This window comes from Phymastichus coffea, unplaced genomic scaffold (assembly GCF_024137745.1).
Source record: "Phymastichus coffea isolate CEN01 unplaced genomic scaffold, Cenicafe_Pcof_1.1 PCOF00063, whole genome shotgun sequence".
Lineage (NCBI taxonomy): Eukaryota > Metazoa > Arthropoda > Insecta > Hymenoptera > Eulophidae > Phymastichus > Phymastichus coffea.
In genome coordinates this window covers 1,382,504-1,399,177 of record NW_026706874.1, presented here as the reverse complement: position 1 = coordinate 1,399,177, position 16,674 = coordinate 1,382,504, and the positions used below count along the sequence as shown (strand labels likewise).

The 16,674-nt window shown below is 46.0% G+C and overlaps 4 protein-coding genes across 7 annotated transcripts; 1 reads left to right on the top strand and 3 right to left on the bottom strand.

Annotated features, from left to right (window-relative positions):
• Positions 1 to 6,510: 6,510 nt before the first annotated feature.
• LOC131667276 (uncharacterized) lies at positions 6,511 to 9,249 on the bottom strand. 2 transcript variants are annotated; one of them, XM_058940620.1, is made up of 3 exons: positions 9,112 to 9,249; positions 8,917 to 9,025; positions 6,511 to 8,838 (listed from the first exon to the last, which is right to left on the bottom strand). In XM_058940620.1, the coding sequence occupies exons 2-3, from the start codon at positions 9,022 to 9,024 to the stop codon at positions 7,300 to 7,302; spliced, it is 1,647 nt and encodes a 548-aa protein (XP_058796603.1). In that variant the 5' UTR covers position 9,025; positions 9,112 to 9,249; the 3' UTR covers positions 6,511 to 7,299. The 2 variants fall into 2 exon arrangements, with proteins under 2 accessions (XP_058796603.1, XP_058796601.1); XM_058940618.1 differs by having other exon boundaries at positions 8,917 to 9,249.
• Positions 9,250 to 10,479: 1,230 nt separating this feature from the next.
• On the bottom strand, positions 10,480 to 11,742 carry LOC131667278 (superoxide dismutase [Cu-Zn]). The gene is made up of 4 exons (XM_058940622.1): positions 11,466 to 11,742; positions 11,213 to 11,309; positions 10,946 to 11,133; positions 10,480 to 10,871 (listed from the first exon to the last, which is right to left on the bottom strand). The coding sequence occupies exons 1-4, from the start codon at positions 11,526 to 11,528 to the stop codon at positions 10,761 to 10,763; spliced, it is 459 nt and encodes a 152-aa protein (XP_058796605.1). The 5' UTR covers positions 11,529 to 11,742; the 3' UTR covers positions 10,480 to 10,760.
• An 87-nt stretch (positions 11,743 to 11,829) lies between these two features.
• On the top strand, positions 11,830 to 14,131 carry LOC131667275 (eukaryotic translation initiation factor 3 subunit D). 3 transcript variants are annotated; one of them, XM_058940615.1, is made up of 4 exons: positions 11,830 to 11,934; positions 12,069 to 12,317; positions 12,378 to 12,423; positions 12,494 to 14,131. In XM_058940615.1, exons 2-4 carry the CDS (start codon positions 12,084 to 12,086, stop codon positions 13,960 to 13,962), a joined length of 1,749 nt encoding a protein of 582 aa, XP_058796598.1. In that variant the 5' UTR covers positions 11,830 to 11,934; positions 12,069 to 12,083; the 3' UTR covers positions 13,963 to 14,131. The 3 variants fall into 3 exon arrangements, with proteins under 3 accessions (XP_058796598.1, XP_058796600.1, XP_058796599.1); XM_058940617.1 differs by having other exon boundaries at positions 11,877 to 11,930; XM_058940616.1 differs by lacking the exon at positions 11,830 to 11,934 and adding an exon at positions 11,996 to 12,015.
• Positions 14,132 to 14,136: 5 nt separating this feature from the next.
• LOC131667277 (uncharacterized) lies at positions 14,137 to 16,054 on the bottom strand. Its single transcript, XM_058940621.1, has 4 exons — positions 15,910 to 16,054; positions 15,726 to 15,843; positions 15,576 to 15,659; positions 14,137 to 15,034 (listed from the first exon to the last, which is right to left on the bottom strand). Exons 1-4 carry the CDS (start codon positions 15,967 to 15,969, stop codon positions 14,148 to 14,150), a joined length of 1,149 nt encoding a protein of 382 aa, XP_058796604.1. The 5' UTR covers positions 15,970 to 16,054; the 3' UTR covers positions 14,137 to 14,147.
• Between the last annotated feature and the right edge of the window lie 620 nt (positions 16,055 to 16,674).

Genomic DNA, 16,674 nt, shown 5'->3' with positions numbered 1-16,674 from the left:
GCAGGTGCGCCCCGCGGCATCTCCCGGCCGGTCCGCGCGAGGGCCTCTCCCGTGCCCCGCGCCTCTTTCCGCGCGCCGTGGCCCCTTTGCGCCGCCGCTGCCTCGCCGGCAACTCGATACCCGCGCGCCGGCAGCCGGGAGAGGATGACGCACGGCGAGCGGGGCGCGCAGCGGGCGGCCGAATAAATATTTGACTTACGGTTCGCGCGTCCTCGTAAAAACGTCGTCGACGAGTCGGCTTTAATTTCGCGCGCGCTCGTATTTCACCGGCGCGCGGAATCGGCAGCCGCGGGTCGCGCGAGGCCCGCGGGCTGCGTCGCCGTCGACGAGGCGCGCGCGACAGTCCCGCGACGCCGCGGCGATAAATCAGCGCCCGGCCTATCGCAAATAATTCGCGGCGGCGCGGTAAATCTCGCCGGCATGCGGGGCGCGGGCAGCGGATACCGGAGTAGGCCGCGTATCACGCAGAGAGAGAGAGAGGGGGAGAGGGAGGCGGAGGGCAGCCTCGCGTCGGGATAATTTGTTAATGATGCGCGGCCGCTGCGCCCCCGAAGAACGCGAGACGCCGCGATAAATCCGCGCTGTTTATTAACCTCCCCGCGCAACTTTATTCGCCCGCTGCTAGCTCCAATTTGACGCTCACTGATATTTGAATCCGGCCCCCGCGCGAGAGCTCGCCTCCCTGCTCCTCGCTCGCCCGCGAGGACGCGGACGGATTTACTCGGCGCGGGGACCGACCACGTGTGTGGGTCGTCGCGCGACGGCTTTACGAGGCCCGCGCGCAAAACGTACGGCGCGCGCCTTTCGGCGAGACAGGCGGCGGCGGCGGCGGCAACGGCGGCAACGGCGGCGGCAACGGCGGCAACGGCGGAAATCGGACGGGTCCGCTCGCGCGATCGCGCCGCACAAATTGCGACGCGCGCTCGGCGGCGGAGATCATTGCCGATCGAAACCGACGTCCGAATCGAGCGGCCCGGCCGCGCGCGGACGCGGCGAAGCGAGAGGAAGGAACGGCCTTGGCACGAGCGCGACCCGCGATCGCACGCACGTGACACGCTTGGGAGGAGTCGCGTGCTGCTGCGCGCTGCGGAGCGCCTCTGTGCCGAGGCGAGTGCACGAGCGATTGTCCTTGGCGAGAGTCGAGACGGAGATCGAGGCGAGCGCGTCCGACTTTGCGCCCGCCAAGTCGATTCGATAACGGAGTTATCGGCGACACTGGCTGGCACCGTCTAACCACGGCTACTGCGAGCATTCCGAGACGTTTCGTCTGTTCGAATTTTTTTTTTTTTTTTTTTATGTCAAAGCGTTCTCTCGTGCGCGTCGCTTGGCAATCGCACCAATCGTTTTGATTTGCTGGCGAGAACAACGGTCGAAAATATTAAGGTTCGAGCGATTGTTTTATTTCGGATCGAAAACACCTTCCGAGGATCGACTTCGCTGAGCGCAACAAAATGCTTTCTACAAGAGTTGAACATTCAAATGAACAGAACGTTTTTATTTCGCGAGCACAAAAGAAGCGCTCATCACGCGACGCAGCGACGCGCGTTCTCGAATAAATTTCTTGTCGAAGGACAAAAAAAAATGTTCACTTTGTAATCGAGTTAGGGCGCTACTACTTTTTTTCTCTCTTTCTTTCGTTCTTCGCTGCGTTAAAACGCTTTCAAAGAGCTGTTTTATAGAGCACAACCGAGATTTCAATTAGCAGTGCACGGCCGCTCGCCGACGCGCTGTATCAGATGATCTGCGCGATTCCGACGTGATTTACAATCGATCTGTGCGCAGCGCGCGACCGCGCGAGTTTACGACTGCGCCGCGAGAGTTCAGCGACACCGCGAGATAGAGGCAGAGCGAGAGAAAGAAGAAGCGAGGCAATTTTTCGTCGAGCGAGCGGCGCTTCGGCGCGGAGGGGCAACAAAGGGGAGAGAGAGCGCGTCTAGGATAACGCAAATCCGTCGCCGCGGCGATCGATAATTGATCGGACAGCCGCCGCTGCAGAGCCTCTACGAGGGCGATTAATCTCGCGATCGGCAGGAGCGCTCGTTTCGGGAACGAGCCAATTCGTCTCGCTGGACGCGCGACAGGTGCTTCGTTCGTTGCGCCTCGTCGCCCGAAACGATTCGATTATTCCCCCGGCGATTGAATAGTGGCTTCGAGCGAGTCCCCGTCCCCGTCGCCGAGCGCCGGCGGAAAAAGGCAAAAGCGCTGCACGTCAACCTGTTGAAAGTTAAACGCCCTCGCGCGGCGCAGTCATCCCGCTCGCGATGCACGCAGCACACATGTCCCCTGCCAGCCAATAACGCAAAGAGCCGGTCGATGCGCGATGAATAAATGAGCGGCCGGGCGCGCGCGTACACACAATGCGACGACCCCCGGAAGCCTCGTTCTTTTTTCATTTTTTTTTTTTTCTTTTTTCGTTCGGAAAGGCGGAGCTTCGACGCAGGACGAGAGACGCGATGATATCTCGGACTAATGACGGCCCTTCATTGTTTCGCGCGACAAAAGCGCTGCGAGCTTGTCATTAGCCCTCCTTTGTTTTTTATCTTGGCTCGCGCTCTCTCGGCCGTGCGCAGGTGAGTCGCGAAGACGAGGGAAGGATGCATTCTAATGAGCGGGATGCGCCGAGGACGAGCGGTAATGAATGGATTTTTTTTTTTTGGCGGACGAGCACTGCTTTTTTCTCTTGCCCTCTCGCGTCTCCCGCGTCTCCCGCGTCTCCCGCGTCTCCCGCGTCTCCCACGTGCGATTTTCCGTTCGGGAGGTGTTTTTCGACGACGGCGATAGCGGCTGCTCCAACGTTCGTCGCGGATAGCTCACCGACGCTCGCAGCCGCAGCGAGAACGAGGGAACAGCGCCGCGTGCATTGGAGCGCCGGCTAATTGGAGTGCGGCAAGCGGCCTTCGATAGCCCGGCGGTTCGGTAGAGCGGTGGACCGTAGTCGGCAGGAAAGAAGAAAGCAGCGCCAGAAATCCATAGGTCGCTGCTTGAAATCCGGCTCGGAGGAATTTTGTTGCTGTGCGCGAAAATTGGCCTGCTCTCGCGTGTACGGGTGTGTGCTGCCGTACGCACACTCAGTGTGTCAGCGGATATAGGCGTAATTACCGGCCGATCAAACTGTCAGTGGGCGAGACACGTGAGACTGCGGCCCCGTTCGCTCGAGACACTGTTTAGCCAAGTTTCGCCTACACGTGCTCGGGGGCGCCTGGCAGAGCCGAGTCAAAACAAACGAGCCCGCGCGCATGCCACGAGGGAGAGAGAGACTCGTGTTTGCGCGGACACGGGCTTCTCGTGCGCTGCGTCCATCTGGGCGCGCGCGCCGCGGAGCTTTTCGGCCCGGAAATTTATGCCTCATTAAGGGCCCGCGCGGCAGCTGCGGCGCTATCCCGCTTAGTCCGATAATGCCAAATTGGCCGGCGCGCGTAACGAGCCGCCGCATTATGCGGCAATTATATCGTAATCTCGGGAATCTGCGATTATTAAGCCGAATGCGCGCGCCCGGAGCCCCTTTCGCCGGGCCACGGCTGCAACTGCCGATGCCCAAGCGCGCGCGCGCTTCCTTCGCCGCGACCGGAGATCCTCGCCTCTCCCAGTCGCGCCTGTGCGTCGCTCGACCGTCCGAGGCGCTCGGGGAAATCTATTTCGATCGATGTCGCGCGTACGCGTACTTCCTCGGCAAACTTTTTCCACGGGCACGCTGTTCGACCGAGAAATTCGTTTGCCGTCGTGCAGACCTGTGAAACGACGATCGAGCGCGCTCTCTTGCTTTGGTATTTTGCCCGACCGGTCGCATAAAGTTTTCTCGTTGCCATACCGATTAGAAACTCCTCCGAGTCTTGCAAATCCTTGCGCTTTTGATTTATTCGTCGTTCATGCCGCGATAAATTGCCGCGCGCGATTACGATACACTCGCGCGGTTCTCAGAGCGAACAACGGGGCAGGTAGAAATAAGTCCGAGCACGCGCGTTTGAAAAAGCCACAAAGGCACGACAAAGTCGAGAAAACAGAGATAAAGGCACCAATTTCAATTCTTTCGCCGCCGGACAACTGCACACACGCGCGCGCGTTCGCAGCCCATTACGAATCCTGCCTTTTATTCGTTCTATCAAGGGGAACTTCGTTTCTCAAGGACTGCGCGTTCGCATCGTTTTCAAGCAAGCAGATATCGCGCAAATGCGAATATCTGGCGCGAAACGTGCAAAATTCGCGTTTCACGTTAATGCTGACCATTATGCATTTTAAGTTCGCACTGAAACGCGGGGATGGTAATTCGTCGGAAATTACAGGCTCGAGCGTCGAAGATGGCGGAGCAGCGACGAGTCGGAGTCGAGGGCGCGTTGCGAGTCGGTGCGAAGGCAGGCGTCGAAAGCTCGGCGAGAAAGCGTCTCCCGCTGGACAACAGCGGGGCGTCGGTAAAGCCGCGCGAGATATTCGGCGCTTTCGTTGAGAGCCTCTGCGCGTTGGGCTCGGGACGTCGGTTTTCATTCAGCAGAGCCACGGCATTCGCCTCTCTCTCGGACAGCACAATGAGACCAATTACTTTAATTGCAGCCGCGAGAGAGAGACGCGAAAGCTTCTTCTTCTTCTTCTTCTTCTTCTTCTACTTCTTCTCCGGGCAAAAAGAAGGCAACCAACCAGAGTCCAGCCGGAAGTTGGGGTAAACGCCGTAAGACAATCGCGCCCCAGTGCAGTTAATACGCGCCTTCCGCCGATTTCGACTTCTTTATTTTATTCCCATTTGGCCTTTCTTCTGCCGGCGAACCACACGTACACGTAGCTCGCAGTACTCGGCTATTCCCGCGCGCGCTCCTCTCTCCCGACGGGATCCCGTCGAGGAAGGTTCTCGTAGCGAGGTACCGCGACAACGATTCCCGCGAGCCTTCGGCGAGGAATCCGTGTGACTCGTTTGTGCGTCGCGCCGCTTGCCTCAGCGCCAGCCTTGCGCAAGCAACGCGAGATCGGCAATTACCGCAGACGTGCGCGATCGGCAGTCGTGTCGCGAGCGCGTTCCTCCCCGCGCGCTCGCCACTCGCTATCGGCGCACGCGAGTGGCGAAAATAAAACTTAATGCCCGGGCGATATGCAGTGCGCGCGCGCGCTATCGGCGGGCGCCATCCGTCATCATTAGCCCGCGCTTTTCCCCGAGCCGAGCGCGAGAGAGAGAGCGAGCGCGAGCGCGAGGGGGATGCGGCCGAAGTCGCGCTCTGCCGAGGGGCGTTGCGCCGGGTTCTGGTTGGCTCGGGCGACAGCCCCGCCCCGGCGCCCGACGCGACTCGCTGCCTATTATATTACTCCCACGCGACGGCGACGCCGAGCTGCAACGCGCCCCTACCGGCCGCGACGCGACAGGGAAGGGGACGCTGCGAGGCTCTGCTCTCGTTTTTCTCGTTTTTCTCGTTTTTCTCGTTTTTCTCGTTTTCCTTGCGATTGCCGGCGCCGCAGCTAGGTGCGAATTTAAGCGACGACCGGCCCGACTCGAGGACTTACGCAGCCGAGGCGGGCTGTCCCGGTGGACTTGCGCGCAAGCTTGAATTATCGCCTCTCCTTGTTTTCGCTGCAGCTTGCGCACCGGCGAAGCCTGCAGCCTCCCGATGAATAAATTTGATGCAACAATGCGAGGATTCTCGGAATGCTTCAAGTCTGATCTATCCGCTCGTTACTTTGCTACCTCTGCATTCATCAAGTTCTCGAGCGGCAAATTATATACTTGGACTGGAGGAAAAAAATGAACAACAACGAAGAAGGCGCTATTAGAACGCTCTCGATAAAAGGAGCAAGGCGCGCGAAAAGAATTACCGCGTGAAAAAACGGAAAAATAAAAGGAAAGAAGCGCGCGAGTTTTCAAATGCGAAGCGTGCATGTGTTTTTCCCGATAAAGGATGCAAATATAATTGCGGCAATCAAAGCATCAGCCGCGCGTCTCGGAACAAAGTCGAGATTCGCGTTTGCTCCGCGCGAGGCCCGGAGCGCGTACGGGAATAATCGCGCGTACGAAGCGGCACTCGGCGTCCGCGTGGAAAGAAAATGAAATCTAGCCCTCTCTCGAAGATCGAGGGTCTCCTTCTGGACTCTGGCAAGGTTTGCGCCTCGGCCATCAGTCAAACGAACTATTCCCCCCGCCGCATGCACACGCGCGTATGTGTATAGATAAAACTCCGAGAAGCAGAGGCAATTTACGTGTCAGTCGTGTGTCAGGCTGTAATTTCGCTAGAGCCGCGCGTACACAGAGAGAAAGAGACGGAGAGAGAGAGAGAGAGCGAGAGAGAGCGTAATTGCGCTCTTTCGTCCCGAAAAACCGCTCGATTTCAAAATACACGTCCGCGCGCCGCCATATCTCGCCTTCTTCTTTTTTTCTCTCTCCCTACGCTATCGATACGCGATCCTTATTATTGCCAATTATCCCCATTATCTATTCGGTGCGGTTGCCTCGGTCTCCTTCTCTCGCGTGTCTCCTTTCTCGCTTGCATGGGTGTTTCAGAAAACATGGAGAATTTTTTAATATTCCAAAGAATTTATTCGCACAAACATACGATGTGGGCTGCACAATATTACACACTTCTTGGCAAATTCAAATAAACCTGTTGCAGCCGTAAAGAACAACTATAATTTATACATCAATAAATCTAAATAACTTTTTATTATTTTTAAGTCAATGTAGAACAAACGATTGAGCTTCCATGGGATGCAACGATTCGTCGCTTTTCATCCGTTCTAGACGCACATTATAATTGCCCTGCGGTTTAGCGTTATATCAACGACATGCAACAAATACTTTTTCAAATATTAAATAAAGCTTTTTATGGTCGTAAAGACGATTTTCATGCATAAATCAACGTATGACATATCTCCAATGTGAACAGATCTATCAAAAGCTTTATGAATATGACTTTTACGCGAATGAAAAAGCTTTTATCCAAAGCAAACGTACAATTTGTTGACTGTTCTCTTGGAGACATCGAATGTACTTGGTCTGCACAGATGTCATTCGTCAACGAGTTAAACAAAAATATTCTTATTATATGTGATGTAAGTAAAAAAAATATTATAAATATGCTTTTCTACGATAAATTGCATGCAATCGACTTAAATCTATATAGATTCATTCAAATTCCTTAAAATTATTCTAAAACTTCGTCTTCTTTCGAAAAATAAACTCTGTAGTCATGAAAAGAAAAATTTTTTTTCGTCGCTAAATGAATTCTTGTACAAAACTAAAAAAATCGCTATTCTTATGACTATCAAGTCTTTAAGTATCACATTTTAAGTGTAGAAAAATAAGAATTACATTGTTTCTAGCTATGAAACTTACTGTTTCATTGGAGGAGAAAAAAGAGAGGTGAAGAACGAATCGTCTGTGTCTTCAATGGTACACTGCAGAGTGTCGTCGTCAATAATAGAATCAACCTCTATTTTGAGGTCATTTGAAACGTCATTAGCAATTGTTTTATTTTCCAACTGTTCACTCTGCAATGTATCATTCGAAATAGATGCAGTAGCACTCAATGTATTATCGGTAGTCATCAAATTATCAATAATGGAATCAACCTCTATATTAAGGTCATTTGATACATCGTTATCAATTTTTTTATTTTTCAATGTATCATTCGTAAGAGATGTAGTAGCACTCGATATATTATCAGTAGTCATCAAGTTGTCTTCGGCTGTTCTATCTTCTAACATTTCCAACAAACTATCTAAATTATGGTGATCTCTGGACCACATTCTCTCAGATTCTAACTCTGTAGAAGTATCAATCATTGTACTAATATCATATTGAGCATACAAATTGTCGCTAGATTCTTTCTTTAACAATTCCAATGCAACATTTTCAACTTTAACATTATAGTCTTCATTTGAAGTTTCAATCTGACTACTTGTATCAGATTTGTTTTTCTCTACTTCTATTTGGCTATTGACATCGGATTTATATACTGTTTTGTCCATTTTAATCACTTGTTTTATAGGTTCCAGTTTAATAACACTATTTTCAGTAGATTCTAGTTTGCATGCACTACCTAAATTATTAGTTTTTGATTTACTATTTACAAACAATATATCTCTTATTTCATTTGGCTTCATTTTATCTAAATCTATTTGTTTTTTTATGGTAATTTTAGCTTTGCATTGCTCATTTGTACTTTTAGCTTTCTTTATATCATCAAAGATATCAAACTGTTTCTTATAATTAAATGACTTAGACTTTTGTTTGCCTATTATTCGAAATTTTTTATGCTGTACATTGTCACTTATAACACTCCTTTCAGGCACAAAGCTTGGTTTTTCATTCTTAATAACTATAGACTTATTAACTGCTGAAACCTTTGCAAAAGTATCACCTAGTGATATGTCATTTCTAGAAAATGTTTCCATAACATTATCATTTTTTGTATTTAATAAATCAGACTTTAAACCTGACATTGATTCTAAACTAACAGTTTTGTCATCAAATATTGATGTATTGTAATGAGTACAATCAATAATTGGAATATCAAATGGTGTATTTTTGCCATCAAATATATTATTACTACTTAGATCAATAACTGGTATCTCAAAAGAAGATATACTTTTACTGGTAGATGGTTGCTGCTCCAAAGTATCAATTTCTTTGACCATAGATAAGGATGAAGGACCTACCGTACCAGTGGTAGCATCATGGATAGTATCTTTTGAGTTGCCTGGTGTTTGTGGTGGTGTATATGCTGACAGTTCTGATAGAGAATCACATTGTTTCTTAAAATGTTCTGCTAAAAACTTATCAGCTACCTCAGGCCAATTATTTGTTGAGTGCTTGCCCAAGAGCCTATCCATAAATAAGAGTTCATGGTATCCAACTGGCCATGTACACTGCGAATAAACAAATGATACAAAAGATTTGGAATGTATATTTAGAAGTATACGACTGATATTAGAAAATTCCTTTACCTCTTTTGTAGAGCACATGAACACAGCCTCCTCCAGATTAAGCTGATAAGCCCTGACACGAACTTTAGCTCCATTTTTTGAACACAAAGGGCAATATTCCGATTGCATGCTGAAATTACGTGAACGTTTTGAATGAGTGCTAGCTTGGTTAGGTTTATCAGTATTCATAATCGAAATGCTTATCCCTTTTCATACATAGGCCATATATAGGTGTGTTGCTTGGTAATCTCAACTGTACTAATGATGCAACTATTGTTTCAATGCGCTACTTATCAACTTACGAATAAGAATTTTTCAAAGCCACGTGCTTTTCGTAGTTTTACCCGGCAATTTGTGTACATTACATACGGTATACAGACACACGCGCCATACGAATTAAACATCTGTTAGACATCTGGCGGTCAACTGCAGTTTTAAGGTCGGTAAGGCAGAGTAGCAGACAGTGTATATATGTATATTTAATATGTATATTATTCTATATAGGTATAAAATTAGAATGTGTATATAATGATTTGTGGCGCTTGCATCAGGTCAGTGCTGACACCCCTCGGTCAGTAGAGACAACCAGCGAAAATTCGAGCAGCCGCCTGGTCTATGGGTCTGGCGTGGCGCTGCGGCTCTGGCTCAGTCTGGCTACCTCCTCGACTTCCGGCGCTGCACTGAGCCCGCGCATCTCCACATCATACATACATACATAGCCGATAGTGAGCCGAGAAGTACTCACTCTTCTTCCGGCCGCGGTTCAGTTTTGATTTTCCAAAATTTGATATTAATCAAGCATATCTTTTTTTTCATAATAGTTAGCAATTTTTTATAAATTAATTATTGATTTGCATTAATTTTCGGATATTTACATACAAAAATGTATATGAGTCAATCAAATTCAGCTTAATAGTTTTAACGGTAATTTATGGCAAAATTGAACAAAAAATTAAGCCATGTGATTGTTAATTTTGTGCGTGTTTTGACTTCAATATGTTTAGACATGTTTTGAGTTTTTAATAAAAGTGTGGGAGGATTTTACTGATTAATATATATATATAATATTTCAAGATATTCTCACTACCTCTGTAGTGCTACCTGCACTCATGAGCAATTAAAGACGATCAATTGATCATCAGTGCTTTGGGATACAAGATAATACATAAAATAGTTATCCCAGATCTAGATTCAGTTTACAAGGTTGAAAAAGTAATCAGATATTGATTGACAAAATATTTTTAATTTTATTTTTTCTATCTTGAAAAGCATTTGCGATAATTTTTAATGTTACAGTACCAATATTGAAAACCATTTTTATTATAGACAGTTTTGTAAATCAATAATTTACATATGATTTTTAAAAAATTAATTAGAAAATATGTATATTCCAATATAACTTATGAAAACTTTTGTTTCAATTATTTTAGTCATTTAAAACATTAATTCTTTTAATGCTGATTTTTGATAGCATTATTCAAAATAGAAATAAAAGTACATATAACCATAATTTTGTTTGAATAAAATTTTGTTTGGATCAGATGTTTAACTGAAAACAACAGATTTATAATAAAAATCATTCAATAATTTTGTTACAATTGAGTAACTTTTTTATTTGAGAATAAGACAATAGAATTGTATAAATGAAGACAAATAATTAAAAATTTTAATAGTAATATTTTAATCAACATTAAGTAACTAATAAATGAAAAGTAGTGTTAAGAGTCATATACTTTTTAAAAAAATAATAGAACTTGATACATCTTGTATTCAAAGGAATGATATTTTTTATGACTACCCCATACAGCAAGTAACAAGATAATGCAATGGATATATGTTTTAGTAAATTAAATTTTACTGAAAATTCATTCTTTTGCAATACCAATCACTCCACATGCCAAACGAGCACCAGCGTTACCAGTAGTTTTTGATAGTTCATGACCACCTTTACCCAAGTCATCAGGGTCAGCATGAACCTACAGAACAAACAAGCTTTGTTCATTCAACAAGAAACTTCATTATAAATTCTCAATTAACATGCTCTACTTACAACCATGGTTCTTCCCACAATATTGTGTGCACCTTGCAATTGTATCACTTTATCTGTGATGTTGATTTTGGCTACTCCATTGGCACCAGCTTCAACGTTTCCCAAATCACCTACGTGACGATCAGCATCAGTGGGTCCAGCATGATCTTTGCCCAGTGGATTGTAATGTGGTCCAGCACTAGTACAACCTGCACATATATAATGAATATTAATTATATGTCCGTCGTCAACCTTAATAAGTAAGACTGTTATATAAATTCTTTTTACCATTGGTATTGTCGCCAAATTCATGCACGTGGAAGCCGTGTAGACCCGGCTTCAGTCCAGTGACTTCGCCGGTGACCTTAACTGGATCAGAGGAATTCTACAAGTAAACAAAACGATAGTTACGATTATCACTGTATGCAATGACTTTGCATTATCGCAAGGTCAATTGTCGAAGGAAGAAACGAAATGACGAAAAAATAATGAAAACGTTTTTATGAAACGCGATAAATTTTAATTAAAAATATACACTTACGACTTGCTCGAAGAAAATAGTCCCTTTGACTTCACCCTGCAACACGCAAACTGCCTTGACCATCTTGGAGAAGCTTTTTCTCTTGTCTCGTCCACGTACAATTGATAACTGGCTGCAATAGCTACCTCGAGTACTGCTGAATCACTTGGGTGCCGTGTGAAAACGACGAGGGGAAAAAGAAGTAATCGAGATGAGGTGCGTTATGTATACGCGAGAGACAAGGATAAGCTTATACCGTCACACAATATATTGCAAATGGAAATGCCGGAGCCGGCAACTACATCTACATACATGCAACGATGCAATTTAAAACTCGTTGCCTAAAAATAACCAAGTATCGCCATCTGTTTCTGGGAACGGCCATCAATCGAGGTAATATGGCGGTCTTTCCGGCACGCGGATACGTAGGCGGTCGGATAACCTATACATTAAAGACCAAATTCACCGCGAGTTTCTCAGCTGGCCGTAGGTAAATTCTTTTTATATTTTTACAAGAAATCGTACTCAGTGCCACAAAAGTTCGCCGTGTCACAAAAATTATATACCAACGGTAATATATTTGAGTGAATAACAAAGTGATCGATACTGAACGATAAATTACAGATTGACAGCAGAAAGATGCCCGTGGAAATCGAGTCGAACGAGGCGATGCCAGAGCAACAGCAGCAACAAGATGAGGTGAACGAGCAGCAGCAGATGTTGCACTCCGACGGTGAAAACGTCGAGGTCAAAGAACACTTTATTGCGCCACAAGTACAGAACAATCCTGATGGATGGGGTCCTTGCGAGCTACCCGATCAATTCAAAGATATACCATACCAGCCGTTCTCCAAGGGTGACAGAATTGGCAAGGTAAGCAATTTATTAACTGAATTGTGGACAAGAACTCATTATTAGGTGTACTATCTTTAGATATCCGACTGGACTGGTCCAGCTTTCCAAGACAAGAAGTTTGCAAGTAGGTTTCAATGTATCTCTGTAAAAACTCGGTATTTATATTATTTATTTACCATTCGTTTTATTTATAGATAAGTATGCATCGCAGTTTGGCTCAGGAAGTCAATATGCTTACTACCATGATGAAGATGAATCAACCTTTCATTTGGTTGACACAACACGTGTTCAGAAACCACCTTACCAGCGCGGTAGATTTGGTCGTCAGAATCAGCGTATGCGTGGACGTGGTGGCCGTGGTGGTGCTATTGGTCAAATGCAGGCTCTTGGCAAGTTAAAACTGAGGGAGAGAGATCGCAAAGGACAAACTAAACGCTGGGGTCGCCAGCAAGGTCTTAGGAATCATAAAAATCAACCTCCAATCAAGATTAGGGATGCTTCTGTTACCGTTAGACCAGATTGGGTTACTATAGAGGAAATGGATTTTCCAAGACTGAGCAAACTTACTCTTCCTGGTGTGAAAGATGGTGAAGACATTGCCACCTTTGGTGCCTTGGAATGGTACGATAAGAGCTACGACAGAGTCAATGTGAAGAACGAGAAGCCACTGCAAAGGATTGACCGTATTTTCCACACTGTCACCACTACAGATGATCCTATTATTCGCAAATTGTCGAAAACTGAGGGCAATGTATATGCCACTGATGCCATTTTGGCGACGATTATGTGCTGTACTCGCAGTAATTACTCTTGGGATATCGTCATCGAGAAGATTGGCAATAAACTTTTCTTTGACAAACGTGACAACACAGAGTTCGATCTGTTGACGGTCAACGAGACAAGCGTAGAACCTCCACAGGACGACGGAAACTCTTTGAATTCTCCAAGAAACTTGGCTTTGGAGGCTACTTTTATTAATCACAATTTCTCCCAGCAAGTACTCAAGTCCAACGAGTTCAAGCACAAGTTCCAAGAGTCTAATCCATTTATCTCGGAAGAAGAGGAAGGAGAAGTTGCCAGCGTCGCCTACAGATACAGAAAATGGGACTTGAACAATGGCATCACCCTCATTGCCAGATGCGAGCACGATGCCGTCGTATTGGGACCCAACAACGAGCCCCAATTCCTAACGATCAAGGCACTCAACGAATGGGACTCGAAACTTGCTAACGGAGTCGAGTGGCGTCGCAAGCTCGATACCCAGCGAGGTGCCGTTCTTGCCAACGAGCTACGTAATAACGCTTGTAAATTGGCCAAATGGACCGTTCAAGCTATCCTCGCCGGCTCTGACATTTTGAAATTCGGTTACGTGTCACGTGCCAGCGTGAGAGATTCCAGTAAACACGTGATTTTGGACATTCAACAGTACAAGCCATTGGAGTTTGCCAACCAGATCAATCTGAACATGGACAATGCTTGGGGTATTCTGCGTTGCATCATCGACATCTGTATGAAACAGAAGGATGGCAAGTATTTAATCATGAAGGATCCCAACAAGCCCATGATCCGTCTCTACGATATTCCTGACAATACATTCGAAAGTGAAGGCGAGGAGGAAGAGGATGACGATGAGGAACAAGTAAAAGACGTATTCCAAAGTTAATTGTATTTTTATCGTTTTTCTCCTGTTACAACCAATCCTCATTGATTCTTTTGTAAGCTCTATAGCTAGTAAAAGCTGTTGAGAATAAACCATTACGAATAATTGTAATTTCACGCAACAAATCAACTTGTTTTCTTTTATTAGTGCCAATTTAAATACAAAAAACCGTTTTACAAATTAAACTGTTATTTTTCATTTCTCTTCGCTTGGTACTCTCTTATCACATACTTGATCTTCCTTTCAGCAGCATCGGTCATCTCGTCTGTTATCTCGTAGTACCAGACCAGTCTAGCTAGTTCAGGTGTCAAAGTTAATCCTCGAACGACAACTCTATCGTCGTCGACATCTTCCTTCACTGTCTGTAGCCTATTAACAAAGTCTAACGCAGTATAGTTATCATTGGACGTGACCTTTATTAACACCATATTCGTGTGAGTTGTTTGCAGATCAACGTTGAACGTATTACAATTCATGTCGTTGATAGTTTTAGCGATTTGAAAAGCTCGTCGATGATCATCCCTCAGCAGTGGTACGATTTCGTCCAGCGCCACGATCCCAGCCGCAGCGAGTATGCCAACTTGTCTCATACCACCACCCAGGACTTTCCTAACTCTTCTGGCTTTGGCGATAAACTCGCGATTGCCACACAGCACTGAGCCAACCGGTGCACCGAGTTTGCTGAGACAAAAGGTCGCGGAATCGAATTTCTCGACGATTTTGCTCGCTAGCAAGCCCGACGCCACCGAGGCGTTCCACAATCTCGCACCGTCCATGTGCATCTTTAGATGGTGCTTTTTGGCTAGCTCGGCTAATTCGTCGATCCATTTCTGCGGTACAACCTTGCCGTTGATGGTGTTTTCAACAGCGACTAATTTACTGATTGGCTCGTGTTGTCGGTCGGCTTTGATTTTGTTCTCTAACTTTCTCAGATCAAACGTACCGTCGACGTTGTTAGGTAACGGGCAGACCGTTACGCCGCCAATCTGCGCGGCACCTCCTTGTTCGTGAAGGACAATGTGTGAGTCTTCGCCGCAATAGGCCTCGCTACCACGCACGTCGCAATGGTTCAACACTACGAATAGCAATTGATTTTCCTTTAGTTCGCCTAATTTTCTGTTTTCAAGCTCAATGCGGCTCTGGAGTTACTTTACCGAGTATGGCCAAGGGAGAAAGATATATCGAAAGATCATTGTTACTAGTTCGCGCGCTTGAACTTTCGCGCGATTGCGTCGCATTAATGCGATGAATTGTTTGAAAATTTTCTCTTTTGCTATTTTTAGATTTAAAAAATGACGAACGCAACTGACTTATTGCCCTCGCGCGGTTTATTTATGGAGAGAAAAAGAATCGACGATCAAGCGACAGCGTTGACGCTGCAGATTAAGGTCGCTACTCGATTTGGACATATTATGCCGCGACGCGTATTCAAGAAAATCGTGATTTTATTTTGAATAAGATAATACCGCTGCGGGTTTCATTAAAATTTTCATTGGTGGAATTCCTTTTTAAGCCACAAACGATGCATCAATTCTAATCGTCAATGCGATAAGATATAAGCTTGCAATCAAGCTCGACCTAGTCGTACAATAATTGACTATAGAATTTGCATTTACCAGAAATCAAATTGCCCATAGTGCCGGAAGAAACGAAGAGAGCAGCTTCTTTGCCAAGCAGTTCTGCCGCTTTCTCCTCGAGCTCTGAGAAAAGAAGAGCAAAAAAATTCCATCGCATAAATCATTCGTTTGACGTTCTCCTCAGCATACTTATGACGGTGGGATCTTCGGACCAGACGTCATCCCCAAGTTCGGCCTCAGCGATGGCACGTTTCATTGCCGGCGATGGTCGCGAAATGGTGTCGCTACGCAGATCCACCAGTAGTGCCTTCAACGATTGAAAATGATAGTACACGCGTCCAACCGATGATGCTCTACGCGATCGACCACTCACCTTTCTCTCCTTCGCATAATCGCGAATTCGTGGTGAGGAGCTCTGTCCGTAGGTCGACATGCTTGCATCTCGACTGAGCGCGAATCGCGAGATGAACGTTTTTGATGATCGATAATTGTTGGCTATTACGCAGCGGCGGGCTTGTCAAGCGAGATGGTCGACTCCACGAGTTCCGGAAGTATTCGCTTGCTGTTAATGCGTCGCGGCGACTCCCTATACGCGCATCTACGTCTGTGCGCTGCTCTATTATGTAAATACACCATTTGGCTGTGGGCATTTTCACGAGATTGTAGGCTATTTACGGGATGTCGTGCTTTTCTCTCTCATCAAGCGATCATCGTATAATGTTTCGCAACTAGTAAAACATTTTCCTTTTTTACCAAGTTCTGGCAGTGTGCGAGTTGCGGGAAGTAGATAGTAAAACTTTATGGAGTGTTTATTTAATTTCATAATCAACCAAGTTTATTAGCTGTGAAGGTAACTCCTAATGAATATAAGAAATTTCACGCAACATTTTTGTCCTGGTATCACTCGTGCAAGTTAAAAGCTAACAGCCAGGAAAATGAAGCACAAGCCCATAAAAACATCAAAATCTCCGAACGAAAGAAAACGAACCACACGCACGTACGCGAGCATTTAAATAGAACGCCAGCTTGGCAAAAATAAAGTGCAGATAAAAAAGCGAAATACCTTAATCAGCTAATTAACACCTTAATCGCGTGCGCAGCACCTTTTTCATTCGCAAAGCCGGTCGACCTCGAGTGC